This window comes from Staurois parvus, unplaced genomic scaffold, assembly GCF_062004578.1.
Source record: "Staurois parvus isolate SC_StPar_1 unplaced genomic scaffold, SC_StPar_1.0 ptg000679l, whole genome shotgun sequence".
Taxonomy (NCBI): domain Eukaryota; kingdom Metazoa; phylum Chordata; class Amphibia; order Anura; family Ranidae; genus Staurois; species Staurois parvus.
This window is the reverse complement of record NW_028318475.1, coordinates 866,104-884,977: the sequence shown is the minus strand read 5'-3', so window position 1 is coordinate 884,977 and position 18,874 is coordinate 866,104. Positions and strand designations below refer to the sequence as shown.

The window sequence follows — 18,874 nt, the reverse complement described above, 5'->3', positions numbered from 1 at the left end:
CCACCTCTCCCTGCTGGCAGCTTCCCCCTCCTCTTCTTGACACCTCACAGTTCAGGAGGAGCCTGAGGGAAGCTTCTTTTAACATCCCGCAGACATCTGCAGCAGCATTGTATGTTAGGTCTATGTGTGAGGGAGGGGGAATTAAATGGGGTACACAACTGGAGGGGGAGGGGGGGCAGAGTAGCATATATTTGTGCTGGAGAGGACAGTACCTGTCCTAGGAGCGGGAGAAAGAAGTGGATTTGTGGTAGGAGGAGGGGTTTGGGGGGGGGTGATATGTGGTAGGAGGGTGGACTGGGGAGGATTTGTGCTAGAAGAAGGGTAGAGAGAGAAAGTTGTGATAGGAGAGGGAGATTGGTGAAAAGGATATATGCAGGGAGGGGGGATATGGGAAGGGTGGAGGGGTAAGGTTTGTTCTGGGAGATCAGTGCTGGGGGGTGGGCTTTTTTTTGGGGGGGGGGTATTGTGATAGGAGGGGAAACTTTGGGGGGATAGAGTATGTGTTAGGAAGGGTGATTTGAGGGGGGGTATTAGGGATGATGTGGGAGATATGTACTAGGGGGGAGTTCGGGGGGATTTGTGCTGGAAATGAGGAAGGGGGACTTGTGCTGGAAGGGAAGATGAGGGCAGATTTGTTCTGGGAGGGGGAATTCTGGGGGTGATGGGGGGTAAGGTTTGTTCTAGGAGGGGACATTTGTGGGGGAGAGGATTTGTGCTGGGGGAGATTTGGGGGTGTGCTAGGAAGGGTAATTTAGGGGGATTTGTGCTAGGAGGGGGGGATTTGGGGGAAGGATTTATGCTACTAGGATGTTGAGGAAGATTTGCGCTCAGAGGGGAAATTTGAGGAGTAGAGAATTTTTTTAGGAGGAGGGAATTTGGGGAAGGAGAGTATTTGAGCTGGGGGGGGGGTATGGGGGGGCATAGATTTATGCAGGGTTGGGGATTTCAATGAGGGAGTGGAATTTGTACTGGGAAGAGGGGGAATTTTTGTTTTGGAGAATTTGGCTTTCAAAGGCAATGCATGCTTAGGAGTTAAGCATGCAGATTAGAGCTCAAATTTTCAGGGGGTTGGGGGATTTTTTCCAGGAAATTTTGCTTATACATCTTGGGGGGGGCGCCATTTGGCATCTTCGCCTTCGGCGCTAGATGGCCTTGTCCCGGAACTGCTCCGCACCATAGTGTAAATGAGCCCTAACTCCTGGAAAACTACCACCACAGAAAGTAAATTGAGGTCAACATGTCCCAGACTACTTTAATGACGTTCTTCTATGAGGTTGGCTCAGACAAAGTGTTACAAATCATATGTAATGAAAGAGTTTTTTTTTTATATTGTGCTGAGGATCATACATTTCTGTGAGACTCTAAGCATATTTTATGTGTACAAGAAGGCTTTTGTCTGATTTAACGATGTCCCTTCCCATCATTGACACAATTTGGCCACATCCACGGTTCACTGGTGTGCCCAAATGTGCCCCAGGTCTTTTACAATCCTAGCAATGCCCCTGGTAATAAAAACCACGTCCACTCTTGAATGTGGTGCACTAAGCACACCACATTTTGTTTTACTCAAACAGTAGGGCCCTACTTATGATCTTGCCCGCTGATTTCATAAAATGCCCCTGCATAAAAGTTCCCTTTCACACAGCCGTTCTGATCAGATCCACCTGTCAGTTTTTCATACAGCCCTATGGACAGGTGGGTATAAAAACACTTGTGTCCTTTTACACTTGCCTACCTCTGGGTCCGTTCGGGTCCAAAAAAAAAAAAACAAGAAGATGACTATGTCCTTTTTTGTGGAGCGGATCAGAGGTAGCCTGATGTAAACAGACACCAGAGTCTGTTTAAACTCGTCTGCCCATTCAGCTCAGCGGATCCGATTGTCCGCTTGGCATAGATGTGGCATCTGTCCTGCTCAGCTCTGGTCAGCAAAGGATCTACTCACCGATCCCCTGCTGATTGGAGTGGATGCTGTTCATGTCAAAGGGGCCCATATGTGTATATGAATGTAATTTTACAGGAGTGTTCCAGTCCTTAGACAAAGCCTTTAGGCTATCCATGCACATATAGCTCTCTTTCATTCAGCCTGTGGGCTTATCTGAAGAAATCTAACAGATTCCTCCATCCATAATAAACAATGATCTCCTGCTGTGGGCTGCTGGTGGCCAGGTGTCAGAATACCTGAACAATGGCTGTATCAGATTGGTTGCAGGAGCTGTTCAGCTGACAGTTTTCTGCCTTGCTCCATCCACAAAAGCTGTGTAAAAAACAACTTTTATCAATCCAGATGTTGCCAAAAGGGCCACCCATGGAGAAAATTTTGGCTGATTCAGCAGGAGTCTGCCAACTTCAGCATACTGTTAGATGGTTGCAGCCAGGGGTGGACTGACAACTCGTGGGGCCCCTGGGCAATAGGGGATCATGGGGCCCCGGTGCCCTCACACAAACCCAAAAAAAGCCTATGAAAAAGCAAATTATAGGTACCAGGGGCATCTCATGGGGCCCCCTACTGAGCCCGGGCCCTCGGGCAGTGCCCGAGTGCTCAAATGGTCAGTCCGCCCCTGGTTGCAGCATGTATATATTTCTATGCTGATCTTCAACTGTCACATGGGTGTAGAGTTTACAACCAATTCCACAAAGCACCTTTAATAGCGGCAGTATGAGATCATAATCTGAAACATTGTAAATTCTGGAAGTACAGTAATGTTTTGTCATTACATTATAATCATACTGGTAGAAATGAGCTTGAGAAAGAAATACCAAGGTGAAAATGGTACTACATTTCAACCTACCTGTCAGTGACGGCCACCATTCTAAGGCTGCATTCACACTTGAGCTGAGCATCTTTGATCATTTTTTTGTACTTTGAGCATTGGTATAGGTGTTTTTTTGGTTTTTTTTGTAGGCATTTGAAGTGTGAACAATTTTTTAAACTTGTGTTTGGCTAGAAAGCTATTTACTAGTAAGGCTAATTACTAGGAGGAGAAAAAAAAAACACATGATGTCTCATTCTGCATGCTTTTTCACATGTGCCTGTGCCTTTTTTTAGGTGCTTCCATTACATTTTTTGGGGCTATGATTGCTTGGAGCTTGAAGTTCATAGCTAAAAAGGAGTCCATGTACCTATATGAGCTACAAGCTTCATGTGACTCTACCCTCTAGTGTAAATTGGCACTACTGAAAACTGGGATTTTGGATGTTGAGTATTTTGGAGCTATGAGCTAAAAAACACTCAGGAGTAAATAGGGCCTTATTCACCCACCAACTCCCAATGGTTTGATTTGTTGATGTGAAGCTATAGGTAAAATATTAAATATATGTTAACTTACTTGCGGGGCAAAAAAAAAAAAGCGTATTAGAAGGGATCATGACAACTTTTTTGCATTTGTCTTAAGTTGTCTCAACCACACTGATTGGCCTTAACATCAACATTTCAAGTCCATCTAGATCTAGCATTTGGTCAAGTGAGCATGACATACATTTATTCAACCTATAGCTGATGTTTAATAATCAGGTGTTTTACATTTACGGACTTTGCTGGATGTATACTTGTTATGGGTCAGTGGTTCTGTTTGGAAGACAAAGACATCTAAGCAACTCGCAATTTCAGAAAAATTATAGAAATATCAGCCTGTACATTTCTCAGTAAAGGTTTCCTTTGATTGCATTTTATTCATTGTTGTCTGGCTAAAGTGCTGAAACAATTTAACCAGTTCCACGCTGCCCTATAGCAGAAATACTGCTACAGGATGGCACGTGTGCGCAACAATCACGTATATATACGTGATTTTGCAGTTCTAGGTAGGGGGGCGCGCGTGCGCACTACCCAAGCCTCCATTCGCAGCCTCAGCTGTCAATCACCGTCCCGGGTGATTACCTGCCGGCATCCAGTGATTGCCGAGTATCTCCGGCGGGGGAGAGACCTGTATGTAAACAATACAGATCTCTCCCCTGTCAGCTCACATAGTGAAACAACACACAGTTAATCCTTTGATCACCCCAGATGTTAACCCCTTCATGCCCAGTGCCATTAGTACAGTGTCAGTGCTTTTTATTAGCACTGATATCAGTAACACCAAGTCAGTTCCTCCCAGTGTCAGAATGCCTTCTGCTGTCCTGTAGTCTAGCTGTAAGCCGCTGCTTGCCGCCAATACTAGTAAAAAAAAAAATCCACTATCTATACTGCCATTTGTAAACGCTATAACTTTCACATAAACCAATTAATTTACACAAATTGGGATTTTTTTTTTTTAGCAAAGACATGGAGCAGAATACATTTTGGCCTAAATTTATGATGAAATTTGATTTTCAAATTTTTTTTTACTGGACATGTTTAATAGCAAAAAGTAAAAATTTTAGTTTTTTTCTCAAAATTGTTGTTCTTATTTTATTTATAGTGCAAAAAATAAAAAACACACAGGCAATCAAATACCACCAAAAGAAAGCTCTATTTATGGGAAAAAAAGGACAAATTTAATTTGGGTGCAGTGTTGCATGACCGCACAATTGTCAGTTAAAGTAACAGAGTGCAGTATCACAAAAAAAAAATGGCCTGGTCAGGAAGTGGGGTAAATCCTCTGGAGGGCAAGTGGTTAATATAGTTCTGTTTTTCATAGTTTAGTTCAGTGAATCAATGGTAATAATGATAATGATAGAAACTAATGGGGACGCATAGTAGCTAAATGGTTAGCACATCCACCTGGCAGCACTAGGGGCACTGGTTCAAATCCCAACCATGGCACCACCTGCCTGGAATTTGCATGTCCTCCCTGTGCCTGCGTGGGTTTCCTCCAGGTACTCTGGTTTCCTCCCACACTCCAAAGTCATGCTGGTAGGTGAATTGGATCCTGTCTAAATTGTCCCTAGTATGTGTATGTATGAATGTGAGTTAGGGACCTTAGATTGTACACCCCTTGAGGGTTAGGGACTGATGTGAATGTACAATATATATGTAAAGCGCTGCATAAATTGATGGTGCTATATAAGTACCTGAAAATAAATAAACGAATGCATCTGATACCACAGGAAAAATCTGAATCAGTAGATGTTGCATTATAAACCTCATCTTTATTTTGAATAATTTTTAGTCAACAATCATCATTATAAATCAATTATAACAATTTATGCAGGCAGCATGCACAGCAAAGCTATATGCAAAGCTAATGATCTGCTCCCAACACAAAGGTAATTGGATTCAGACACTTCATCCTTCCCTATTACCAACAAAAAAAAAAATATATACACTTAGGATGCATCACTTTGGTACTGAGCTAACAAGGAACCTGATTTGTTCAATGTCATTATACAGCAAAGCAATAATACTCATGAGTGTACAATTTCAGTGTGCAATTTGGCAGTGATGTTCAAAAAGTTTTTTTTAGAATAAAACCAGCATATATGCCTTTTAACAAATAATTTTATAATGATTTGAGTGCAACAGCTACATAGTGTCAATAAACTATGAACATCTAGTGATCACATTCTTAGCATAGAGTATTACACAATTAGTTGTCCCTCAGTTGGACTTTCCCTGAGCCGAGTCATATATGGCAACACAAAGGTAACATATACATCACCGGTCTTTTGTGAGTCATGCATTGTATACAGAGAAGTTTCTATTTCCTGTAAAAATCTTAATACTGAATCTTTAAAGCAGAAGTATAACCAAGAATATTTTGGACCATTTTCCCATCCAAAAATAAAATACTGCCAATAAAGTGTGTCCAATCTCTGGCTGCTGCAGCATTTGTTACATAAATTCCTTTTTAAGCCTGCAATCTTCTGTCAACGTTGAACATCTGGTGCTGAGACTTGCAGTTCTGGATGATGTGCACTCAATACACTGATTACTGTGGGTCGCTCACTCAGCAACTCCTCCACTAAAAAAAAGTATGTTATCCTTTTTTCTTAATGCAAGGTGTTCTGTGATTGGAGGAGGGGAAATCATAGCATTCATCTGCACCATTTCCATCACAGATTGTTTTGCATTCATTTAAAAGAATGTAAGCTTTTTACAAATAGAAGGGGTACAAGTGACCACCAACGATCAGTGTACTAAGTGTGCAAAACATTGAGCTCTCACCACCTTGTCAAATAGCAACTACCCAATAAAAAAAAAATCAAATATGTGACCCAAACGGCAGCACCTAATCATGTGATTATAGGAAAATTCATCCTGCAAACCTTTATACTATATACAGTAATTAAATGAGAAGTATGGTCTTATTTAAAAAAAACCCATTATACTCACCTAGGTGGATTGATGCTGCATCGGTCTCTCGCTGGCTCTCTAGTGAGAATTGAGCAATCAAACACCACTGATCGTTCAGTTCTCCCCCCAGCCCGATGTGTGCTGAAAACGGGTCACAGGAGTGCATAATGAACTGCACTCCTGTGATCCATAGGAGAAGCATAGCCTAAAAACTTTTGGCTATACTTCTTTAATAAATAACCAAATGTCTCCTATACATAAATAATATATACCAATTCCTGTGCCTACTAAATACATACTATGAGCATTGTTAACCTAAAACACAAACTAGGAAATACAAGGTATTGATAAAGTAATAGTCCCCATAAGAGTCCCCCTTACACCAGGGTCCCCATCACAGTCCTCCCTTACATCAGGGTCTCCATCAGAGTACCCACTTACATTATAGACCCTTCTTAAATCAGGGTCCCCATAAGAGTCCCCCTTACACCAGGGTCCCCATCACAGTCCTCCCTTATATCAGGGTCTCCATCAGAGTACCCACTTACATCATAGACCCTTCTTAAATCAGGGTCCCCATAAGAGTCCTCCTTACACCAGGGTCCCCATCACAGTCCTCCTTTACATCAGAGTCCCCTCTAAAATCAGGGTGACTAAGATACAATGGTTTATGACCTTTGGTTTGATAATTTTGCTCATATACTTTGGATTGGTGCAGCATTTGGCTTTGGATAATGGTAATGCCTCTTCTGCCTACATACCATTTAGCGCAGACTAACTAATCCATTTGTCATACTATGATCTCAAGTTATATACATATACACTATCCATGCAGCAATTCCAATGCTATATTCTCTTGCACTTGTATGGACCAATATGTAGTAGAATAAGGTTTGGGAAATTAAAACCAAAATGGTATACTATAACTGACTGATCTATTAATCATAGATTGTAATTGTTTAAAAAATATAGGATAATGGAAAAATAAATCCTTTTGTGGTTAGCTGCTCTTTTGAATAAATTAATACCTGAATAAATAATAAAAAAAAGTGTCCCTTTTCTCTACAAGTTCACCCATGCATAGTAAACAAAGTTATATATTTTTTGCCAGTTATTAAAAGAAATGCACATACATATTAAATTGCCTTTTAATATGCTGGGTGCTTTTATTATGATGTGATTATAACAGGGTATAACAGGATTTTGCTCAGTAATGCATTACATCCTGGGGGGAATTTACTAATCAAGACACATAGGCAGTGAAGAGGAGGAGCAGAGTGATATCACTTGCATATGATTTACTATAAGTCTGTAGTTTGATCTGTATATATCTCCCAATTGTGGGAAGAATTAGCACTGCACCTACTGGTACATCAAATGTGTCCCTTGACCTCTCCTTACACATGCATGTCAGATAAATATTGTAGCAAGCACAATGATATAATACACATAGATGTGTGTAAAACTACTCAAACTATGCAGAATTACAAAGGCTTCAAACAGTCAACGCTACTGCAAAGAGGAACAGATTCCAGCAGACAAGAACCTGCTTTTGTCTATGTCTTTCTTAATAGATCTCCCCCACTATGTGTAATGATCATTGCTGATGTGTTCATAACAATATTAGTAGTAGAAGATATACTGGTCATTCTCAGAGTATTTGTCTTCTTATTTTCCTGATGTTCTTTCAGACCTGCAACAAGAACAGATTAAGAGTTAATTGTATTTTGATGTCTAAACTTTCACATGGCTTTTTCTAGGTTTAGTATTTGAATATGAATGAACAGAGTGAAATCTAAATCTGGCACACTAGGGGTCTTCAAAATGTTTCCGCATTTTTATATATATATATATATAATAGAGTTTTAAAAAGTGCAGACACTTTTTGAAGAACCCTCATATATGTAAATCCTCACCTTGTAAAACAACACATTTAGTTTAAAATAGAAATGAAAGGCAAAACATTTGTGTATACATTTAAAAAAAATTACAAATACCTTTTTTCCCCTTTTTAAGTGATCAGCTGCAGAGAAAGAGCACACTGAACATTCCAATGAAAGTCTGTGCAGTGGGGGTGCAGGACAGCACAAGTCTGATCATTGGAGAAGAGCACACTGAGTTCCCAGCACAGCTAGAAAACTGACCACGCTTTGTTGTCCTATTTAGTGTGGTCAGTTTTAATAGGAAAGCAGAGGGACTGGCAGGAACACCACGGTGCAATACAAAGAGAACAGGATACTTTTTATTCAAGTACTTGGTATAACAGGCACATAGCAGGAATATGAAATGTTGGGTTTACATATTCTTTAAATTTAGACAGAGCAAAAAATTTGGCTAAATAAATGCAGACATTGGGTTGAGGTAAATGTAGGTTAAGGATTACATTTAATGACTAGGTTAATGTTTAGGGTTAGGTTTAAAGGTTGGATTAAGGTATAGAGGTATGTTTAGGTTAAAGTGTATTTAATCCCTAGCAATCAGCTTCTATATTTTTGGAGGTTCATATTTGAAAAATAACATATTGGTAAAAATTCCCTGTAATAAAAGACAAATTGTGGAGGGAGTCACTTAAAGTATTACTAAAAGGAAACACTTTTTTGGAGAGGGTGTAGACCACTTGGTCGGTCTGTATTGCTGTCCATGCCCAGTTTGGGAGATTCAACCTATTTGTCCTGTTTACTGCTATCACTGAGAGTGAAAGAAAATCCCAAATGTTGGCTTGTTTCAAGAAGAGAATAGTAGGGAACAGTGTTTCTGGTGACACCCCAGGATTCCATCATTTTGAAGGGATTTCTTTCCTGTTTTAGCAATGGGACAAGACGTGAAGAGAAATCCCCCCAATTGGAAACAGAGGCATCACCACAGATGGAGTTATAAAGCTCCTTTAATCAATCCAATATTAAAAACAAAGTTTTGCTTTTAGTTCTACATTAAGTGCTATATGTTCATATAGAACTTGAATTGTAAGGATTTCCTGTAAAAGGATTGTGCAATGAAATCAGTTTATTAGTGATTAGATAGAGACATGTAAATGCAGACTGGTAGATTTATAAATGTATATTTTAGACACTTTAGTCAATGCAGCTTTAATGTTTAATGTTTCCATTTATACTGAGATATGCATTAGTCTGAACCGGCTATATATAGCATCGTTAGGATGTGTCATGCTGGTAACATCATTCTGTGTGGTTAGTGGAATAATACTCACATACTTTTGCAAAGTAGAGAGAAGGGAACAGAAAATGCAGCATCAAACATCAATGTCTTTTCTAGGCAGTGCTGCTCACCCAACAAATCAAATTTAAGAAAATGCTAACAACTTACAAAGCCATCCACAACTCGGCCCCCTGCTACATCACTAACCTGGTCTCAAATTATCAACCAAATTGCTCTCTTCCTTCCTCCCAAGACCTCCTGCTCTCCTGCTCCCTTATCACCTCCTCCCATGCTCACCTCCAGGACTTCTCCATAGCCTCTCCCATCCTATGGAATTCCCTAACCTGTCCAACTATGTCCTACTCTGTTCACTTTTCTCTTCAGAGAAGCCTATCCTGCCTCCACCTAACAACTTTACTTTTATTTTCTCCATAAGCTCATCCCCCCCAGTTATTACCTTTTGTATCACTTGACCCTGCCCATTTAGATCATAAGCCCTAACAAGCAGGGCTCTCTGATTCTTCAAATATTGAAGTGTATTGTAACTGTACTCTTTGCTCTCATGTTGTAAAGCGCTGCGCAAACTGTTGGCGCTATATAAATCGTGTATTCTAATAATAATAGTAATAATAATAGGCATTACTAAATTAGGACTGTAGAGTACAGTACATTGTTCCATGTTGTAGGAAAAGTTCCCAATCAGACATCCCTTTAATATGTGTTAGCCATTTGTGGTGTTTAAGGACCATTTTTATTATTATGCCATGGAAAAGATAAGAAGACATGCAATGCCCATAATAAAGCTTCTCAGAAGTGTCCAATCAGATACCAATCATTTACTCCATTAAAAAGTTAAAACTAATTATTAATTGGTTGCTAAGCAACTTCTATTATACCTAAAAGGTATATAGGATACTGCTGAGGTTTCCATTAAACCAATTACCCCCCCCAATCCAGGGTTTCTGCATACATTGTAAAGCACTGCTTGCTATGTCAGCAATATTTAACGCTTCCGTGCCGCCCTACAGCAGAAATACTGTGACAGGGCGGCTCGTGTGCGCAAAATCATGTATATACAGTATATGTGATTTTGCAGTTCCGGGTAGGGGGTGTGCACGTGCACCCTACCCGCGTCGCTATTCATGGCCTCGGCTGTCAATCACTGGGTCCCAGCTGGTGATTCCCCGCCAGCACCCGGCGATCTCCAAGGATTTCTGACGGGAGAGACCTGTATGTAAACAATACAGATCTCTCCCCTGTCAGCTCCTGCACACTGCTTTGTGCAGTGTGCTTAAAGTGAAACACACACACAGTGCACACAGTAAAACAGCACACAGTTAACCCTTTGATCGCCCAACATTTTAACCCCTTCCTGCCCAGTGCCATTTGTACAGTGTCAGTGCTTTTTATTAGCACTGATCACTGTATTGGTGTCACTGGGGATGTCAGTTCCCCCCAGTGTCAGAATACCCACCGCAGTCCCACTATAAGTTGATGATTGCCGCCATTTCTAGCAAAAAACAAAAATTCCAGTATATATACTGGAAACGCTATAACTTTCACATAAACCAATTCATTTACACTTATTTTTTTTTAGCAAAGACATGTAACAGAATACATTTTGGCCTAAATTTATGATGAAATTTTATTTTTTAATTTTTTTTAATGGACATGTTTTAATAGCAAAAGGTCAAAAATATAGGGTTTTTGTTTCAAAATTGTAGGTCTTTTTCTGTTTATAGTGAAAAAAAAAAACGCAGAGGAGATCAAATACCACCAAAAGAAAGCTCAATTTATGGAGAAAAAAGGACATAAATTTCATTTGGGTGCAGCGTTGCATGAGAGCGCAATTATCAGTTGTAATTCAGCGCCGTATCACAAATAATGGCCTGGTCAGGAAGGGGGATAAATCCTTTGGAGGGCAAGTGGTTGACTAATGACATTAAATAAATAAATAAATATTGATATTCGGTGGCAATGCACAATGTACACAATATAGCACATTCAGTGAGGATTCATTTTTACTTAGAAAATATTTCACACGATGGAAGCCTATTGCTATGTCACTGTGCTTACCGAGTCCTTTCCTTTTTTTTAAGGATAAGTTTGACCATTTTGGAATTAGGATTCAGACATTTTTCTTCTCCATTCTTCAGTTTAGCACTACAATTGAAAAAGAAATAATGATCAATTGTCTTTGTGTGCTGGTACAGGTCTAATATAATGGCTTGAACATTCATGTATACGTTTCTTCACTTTTACCTTCGTCTCCCAGTAAATGGGAATGAGAAAGCATCATATAAAGAATCACAAGATGTGTAAAAAAAACTGGCACAGTCAATGGCCAGATCTGTATTAAAAGCTCAAATTTGCTATTATCCTCTAAATCTGGTCTGTAAGGAGTTACTTGGTTTTTGGTGGGTTGTTCTGCTCAGGTGGTGAAAGGGGCCGGTTGGAGCTTGAGATGGGAGAAAGATGTTGAAGGAAGAAAAGAGAGCTCATGTTCCCGGAGGGATTCTTGTAGTAGAACTTTAGGCCTATGCAATTCACTGTAGCCAAGGCTCAGTAGGGAGTATGACTATGACTCAGGACAGCCTTCACTGGGAATGTAATGCACATAAATGGTGTGTCCTAAAGAAGTGTCAGAAAAAGTACCTTTTTTATGCAATGAATAAACTCAGTTATGTGGAAGAACACTGTACCAAGCACTTGGACTGTACTTTGTTAAACAAAGCTGTTGAGTAAAGTAATGGAAGAAAAAGAATACTTGCCCTCAATTATGCTCTGTGTAAGTGGCAGCAAGGGAGTAAATGCAATTGTATTAGGCTGCAGGCAGTCAGGTACAGCAGTAAGTCTTACAGTACACTATGTGATAACGGAACTGTGTACAACCTAATCTCAGCCAAAACCTAGCGAAAAGTAAATGCGTGACAATCGGTTTAGAGTAAGAGTTGTGGTGGTTCCTCCAGTTTCCTCCAGTGCTGGTGGTGATAACACTGACCTCAGATATGCATGGTGACTGCCCAGTAATCACCCCTGTAACCACAATATGATGAGTCCTCTGTGGGGTCTCAGCCCGCTGTTCATAAAGCTGTGGACCACCTGAGATTCACTTTAGGTCTTACGAGCTAAATTCTTTGTACAACCGTAAAGTGAATGTAAAGTTGTCTTTTCATTCAGGATATAGTAGGGGGGGGGGTTAAGATCCATGTGGGTTTTTTTTTGCTATCTGGGTCCCAATGGAGAAATTTCCTTTCACATCCCGCCCCAGAGACACAACAGGAAGTGAGAAGAAATCTCTCCATAATGAGTTTAAATGCCCTCTTATAGAGTTGTCACTAGGACCCCCAATGGAAGATTTCCTGTTCCAGGGCCAAATGTTAAATTTTGGATTTGCCACTATTTTCTGTATTGTAGACAATGGTACCAAGCACAAATAGAGAGGGTGAAAGAAAAAATGTTTTGGCTTTACAAACAAGTCAATGGGAATGCAAAAGGAGCTCATAAAGATGGCAGAAGGTAAGGTGCTGACATCTGGACATGTAGTCTAGGACAAAAAATAGCTTAGGGAACTGATGTGTAGGCAGAGCCAGCCAGTCAGTGTCTCTGTCTGATCCTTCTGTCCTGTTCTTTCAGTTCTTTGTCAAAAACCATGACCACAAGAAGAACAAGACATTATTTCACGGTCTTTTGTCTATAAATATAATGTGACATAAAGGACAGTTGAGGGCAATACAGTAAGTGTTACTTGGAAGGTCATATAGAAACCTGGGCATTGGAATCTCACCAAAGAATGTTGGGAATTTTGTTTTATTTGGGGCATCTTTATAAATCAGTAAATTTGACAGTCACCAAACATTCACTCTAAGTCAATCAATCACTATTATTTAAAACACATGCACCAGGAAAATATATCTGCAGTACATACATATATGGTGAATGACACATTAACTGCTTTATAAATATGTCCCTTACTGTTTATTAATAATAATAATAATAATAATAATAATAATATATATTTACATTAGCAAACACCTGTCATTTGCCCTTTTCCTGTTGATAGGTCCCATTCAAAGGCTGCTACTATTGTAAAGTTTTGCTGGGCAGTATGATATGTATTTGCAGTATATTGTTAGCCTTGAACTAAAATATTGCATGTTTAACTTTTGCATTGATCCCAAATTCTCTAAATACAACAGTAACTTACACAACTTCCATCTTCTCACATTTGGGACTTTCAGGAAACACCTCAAATTTTCTTATTTGCTTGATATCAACAGAATTGGAAAGGTGTCCAAGGCAATGGCAGCGTCTTCTCCCTAGTGGTGACATTCCTAGAAAAAAAGAGATGATTATCCAGCAATAAATATAGTTAAGATGTACAACATAGCAAGCATATTAATGGTAAGCTATAATGTTTTTGGTCACTACTATGTTCTTAAGCTATTGAGTTTTTAAAGCTCAAGTTTAGGTTTGATTTTTATTACCTAGTTACATTGGTCCGGTTTGTAAGTATGCACATTTCCAATGTGGCCGACGCTTGTTGAAGCTGCAAATGACTGTAGTTATCATCCAGGTCCAGTGCAGAGTGACCTACCTTCCACATGGGGTCACCAACTTGGCACTGCTACTTTTAATAGAAAGCCTTGTATTTTTTGAATACAAGGTATTTTCTGATTGGATGATGTGGGGGAGGGACTATTACCATCCCCACCTCGTCCCATCAGAGAAAACCTTGTATTCATTAGAAAAATACAAGATGTCCTGGTGTTTGGAACCAGCAATAAGCAAGAGAAGTGTTTGGAACCAGCAATAAGCAAGAGAAGGAAGGTGTAGCTGTTTGGCACTGGATCTGGAAAATTGCTGCTATCACTGCAGTAGTGGTGATTACTACAGTAATTTGCAGATTCAACAGGGAACAGTCACCTATGAGATGTTGGACCAAATGAAATTATGCTTCAGAGCTCATACCTAAACTTCAGCTTTAAACTGATGCTTTAAATCAGCAGAACCTTACTATTACAATATCTCTCCCTCTTTCTAATACAAATTCCATACAATCTGTCTGAACAAGTAGGCATGGGAGGGATGGAAGGGAATAAGTCTCTCCTTTGTGTGTAAATGACAGCATGAGGTATTGAGTTCTGTATGCAGCTGATCTATTGGGTTCTGTACAGCAAATGAGAATAGACCGACAAATGTGAAAAATAGCTTGGAACATCACATACAGTAACACTTCTTATTAACCTTACAAAAAAAAAGTAGTCACGACCATAAAGCATAATTAAATATAAAAACCACAATATATTTTCTCTAATACACAGAAAACTATGTTGGTAACATAAAGGCCAGTCACACTCATATCAAAATTGTAATTAACCGTAGGTGGGATTTTAGTTTAACCATTCTAAAGCCGGGTGCACACTATAATTTTTTTTTATTTAACCTAGCGGGCTGAACAAAAAAAGCTGAGCGATTGCTATACTAACACAGGCAATGTTAGTGTGGCTATCTCCCCCACTGTGCCTTTATGTTTTGACAGGGCAGTGTTCCCCGCCAGAACACACTGATCAGCACTCACAGTCATTGGCTGCCAGCACTGATCGGATGCTGGTTTTTCAGCATTCCCCTGCCAACAGAAGCCGTTCATAAGACTTTCTTCCATAAGGGCTAAAAGTCGGTCAGCTCCTGCCAAACTAACCATTTTCACATGATTTTAGGCCCATGTGTACCCAGCATTAGCTACATAAGTAGAATATTTATAATCTTGCTACACACATTTTATTAGCATATTGTAACAGACTGGCCACCCTTGTCTTACCTTTTATTTTCACTGGGAAAAAAGAAAGTTGAGGAACAGCATATTTGCCTTGGCTCACTGAATCTCTATTGTGCCAAATTTTCACTTGAATAGAACAGATGTAGCCAGGTCCAGCCTGGGTCATCCTGCAATTCAGGGTCATCCGCATAGACCAAGATTCTTTCTTTCTCTAGCAGAGTGGAAAGTGTACCTGAGAAGCAGAGAATCTTGAGACTTGTAGTCCCATAGCCTAGTCACACTGTATTCTTCAGCATTGTCTGGATTACACCTACCAGAGAATAGGAAAATCGAAGGGTATTCTGAGGAGGTGGATATATTTTCCTGCAGCAGCTGCTCTGGAGCTTTTGGTGTGGGGACTTGGAGCTGGACGGAGGGGAGCATGCCACTTTGCCCTTCAGGACCAGACTGCAGCTCACCACCGTTCAGTGCTGTGAACCTGATGGGCAGTCCAGTATCACCCAACACCATGGGGTGACCCTCAACAATCCAAGGCAGTATCATCCAGTAATCGGGTCGGACACTGCTAGTCACTTTGCAGGCATCACTACCCACTTTCCTGATCGGTTGGCAGGAGGAGACCAAGTGCCAATCTACTCTGCCGGGATCCTGAACCTCCACAGCGGATTTCAGTTGTGTCACCTCCCAAGGGACTGGTGAGTGGGTGCAAGCCATATACTCTCCGTAACACAGTAATAGACACTGTGTTACGGAGGCATGCAGATACTGTTACCTCCTTCTTATCCACTTACAGGCTTTCTGCTGGGAATTACATTTTCTATCCTATTCAGTTTGCTGGTTGCCACTGCACAGTAATATCTTTGGGCCCCATCATAGCTAGCTGGAGACCAAGGACACCCTTACCTCAAAAACTCCTCCACTCAAAGGATTCAGTCTACAGAGTGTCACTGGCTGTCCCTCTTTTTCCCCTTAATGTGGCAACTATTTATTTTTAGTGGAACTCTTAACCAGGTTTCATAAATTGTGCTTTATTGTTTTCTTTGCTTGTGGCATCAGGGCTTAGAGGGAACTGACTGATGAGAAGTCTCCTCTTCCCCCTCTTGCTCCTAGGATCATAGATCTATCTAGGGCCTGTGGGTCCTGCAGTCAGATCTATTATCTTTGTGACTCTGTTTAATGCTCTACACTGCAATTTGGGGAATACCCACAGCTAACATTCTTTTGTTTCCTAATGACTCAATAATCTCTAGTAAATTATTAATCTGTAAAACTATTCCTTTGGTTGTCTTTTGCACTTGTGTTTGCAGTACTATTATCCAACCAGGTGTGTTAGGGTGGTCCGAGATTGTTCTTGGAGTTGAGGTGCAGAACAGAGAACCCAAAATAATCAAGCGGCTACTTCGGGAGTGGTGCTACGCGTAAAATGTTCAGATGTGCTCAGTGCTAGCTAAAGGTACAACTGTGTACTGCATCTGTGTCCATATTTATCGCTAAAGTGATATACAGCAAGTACTCCCCAATACAATGCAAAATCACTCACATAAAGTATACATTTAGCAGATTTTTTTTACATTTTTGTAATTGCTATTTTTTTTTAGCTGTCTGTCTCTCATCAAGAAGATTTCCATTTACTTCCCATCCCGTGGGCTCAACTGGAAGTTGGAGGATATGTTTCCAGTTTGTAGGAAATCCTCCCTTAGACAGTTGTCACAGAAAAAAACTATCCTCTTCAGAAGATGTCCCTCTATTCTTGTCCTGGTGGCAACCCAATATTTTTGATTTAGCCTTACTTTTTTTTCTGTGACATCAAGACAGTTAGAAAACACATCAATAAAATCTGCCCGTTGTTTTAACCCCTCACCACGTTATCCAGATCTAAAAAAATGTTTTGCCTTTAGTTATACTTTAACATGATGGAGTTTTTAATGTAATTTATAAACTCCTTTTTTATAATATTACTATGCGGTTGTAGTAGTATGTATATATTGTAATATGTTTACTGGCTATTCTAATTATGCAAATACATTTTTATTTAACTTTCTATAGGTGGCACTATTGCTTCTTTTCTACCTACTCTAGTGAACATCACAAAGCTGTCTCTTAGAAAAACTGTACAGTCAATACCAGCAAAAATGTAAGCCTTTCTTTTCTATTGCTGTTACACCCACATTGCTCAATTGAGTCTTGAACAAAAACGCTGTATGTTATTCCTCAGGAGGACATGCTATATATGAAATTTTATACTAAAAATAATTGTAATTGTTCCTCTTCAGTAAATGTTATTCTATAGCATTTTGCATTTGTGGCTGGGGGTTGTAAAAATATGTGGTTGAGCTGCAGTTTACCGCCCCCTGACGACCCACCTTAAAAAAAACACTTCAAAGTGGATTTCACACCATCCTTTGAAATCAAATAATACAAAGTTAATACAAAATTGAGGAGGTTACGCTACACTAATTTTGTATTACTACAGTTTCTAATATTATTGGTCAACCCTTAAAACCTCAGACATTACCAAGAAAAAAGCATTTCTAGGGACAAATATTCTCTTTCAGGAACCAGCCCTAGAATTGAAGTAAAGTTATTATTTAATCCATTTACATAGATACTTAGACAATCTTAATAAGTGCAGTCAATAGTCACATCTCTGTGTTTCTTAATATATTCCTTTGCCACTTACCTTGCACACACTGAAGAATGAGCAGTGAGCTCAGGACAGCAATGAGCATTCTGGCCATCGTGTAGAACAGGTTTACCTGGACTAGATAAAATACCAGTCTAACACTGGTAGCAGGGAGAGGATATTTATATTATCAGAATCCTCCCACATGTCTATAAATCTCCCTGGGGAAACCCCATAAAATGTCAGACTTACTGGGACTTTCTCTCATTCACTAATTCTCATTTTCTTGGAAGTAAGTGTGTTTTCATTAAATGAGTTGCCTTATTCATGAAATAAAAGGCTGGGAACATAGAAAGAGGTCAAAGGTTTGAGAGAACATTTTTATCACATATTCTACTGATCTTTCATTGTACGTAGGCTATTGTTTGTAAGCCAGTGCCAAACAGTAACAGTATTATGCTTGTCTTTTCTGATTTTGCAATATTTCTGCATGACTTCTTCTAGGCTGTCAAATTTGTGGGTATCTGTGACCCCTGTGCCCCGTGGTGGACATACAGACCAAAGGGCCCCTGTACAAGGACACTTTTTGTCCCCCATTCAACTACAAATCAGTTAGAAACATGTATTCACTTTAATCAAGCAACTAATGTCAAAATGAAATATTTATCTATGGATAATCAGGCTGCCTCTCGTTTTGCCAAGTGTATGCAGAGGTTTTTTTGTTGTGTATCTGCAGGGACATAACTAGGATTGTAATGGTGTAGCTCAGTGGTCTTCAAACTGCGGCCCGGGGGCTGAATGTGGCCTTTTGCATACCTTTATCTGGCTCTTGGGGCACTATTCCTCCCACTGACACCAATGATGGAGCATTATTATTTCCCCTAATGCCAAAACTGAAATATTGGATTCTCCCACTGATGTCTAGGTATTTTCTACTCCTACTGGCCAACCTCCTAAAATCGGAAGCGCAGTAAAATGGCCCTTTGTCTGGAAAGTTTGGAGACCCCTGATGTATCTCACGTGGAACAGGGAAATGATGGGTGCGGACTCATTACGCTAACAGTAGAAGAGGCTTGAAGGGGATATGGTTAAATAAAAGCCGAGTCTC

The 18,874-nt window shown here is 40.0% G+C and overlaps 1 protein-coding gene across 1 annotated transcript; it reads right to left on the bottom strand.

The window, feature by feature from the left end:
* Positions 1 to 7,349: 7,349 nt before the first annotated feature.
* LOC149447619 (C-X-C motif chemokine 9-like) lies at positions 7,350 to 17,920 on the bottom strand. The gene is made up of 4 exons (XM_089652303.1): positions 17,824 to 17,920; positions 13,572 to 13,698; positions 11,441 to 11,527; positions 7,350 to 7,901 (listed from the first exon to the last, which is right to left on the bottom strand). Exons 1-4 carry the CDS (start codon positions 17,879 to 17,881, stop codon positions 7,877 to 7,879), a joined length of 297 nt encoding a protein of 98 aa, XP_089508429.1. The 5' UTR covers positions 17,882 to 17,920; the 3' UTR covers positions 7,350 to 7,876.
* Positions 17,921 to 18,874: the final 954 nt, after the last annotated feature.

Bases quoted from the DNA above. Each gene is read 5' to 3' on its own strand.
- LOC149447619 (XM_089652303.1), bottom strand. From the start codon at position 17,881: ATGGCCAGAATGCTCATTGCTGTCCTGAGCTCACTGCTCATTCTTCAG. The intron at 11,528-13,571 runs GTAAGTTACTGT...TTTCAATTGTAG, and splicing joins TGTGAGAAGATGGAAGTTGT to TGCTAAACTGAAGAATGGAG. The intron at 7,902-11,440 runs GTAAGCACAGTG...TTCTTGTTGCAG, and splicing joins AAAAAAAAGGAAAGGACTCG to GTCTGAAAGAACATCAGGAA.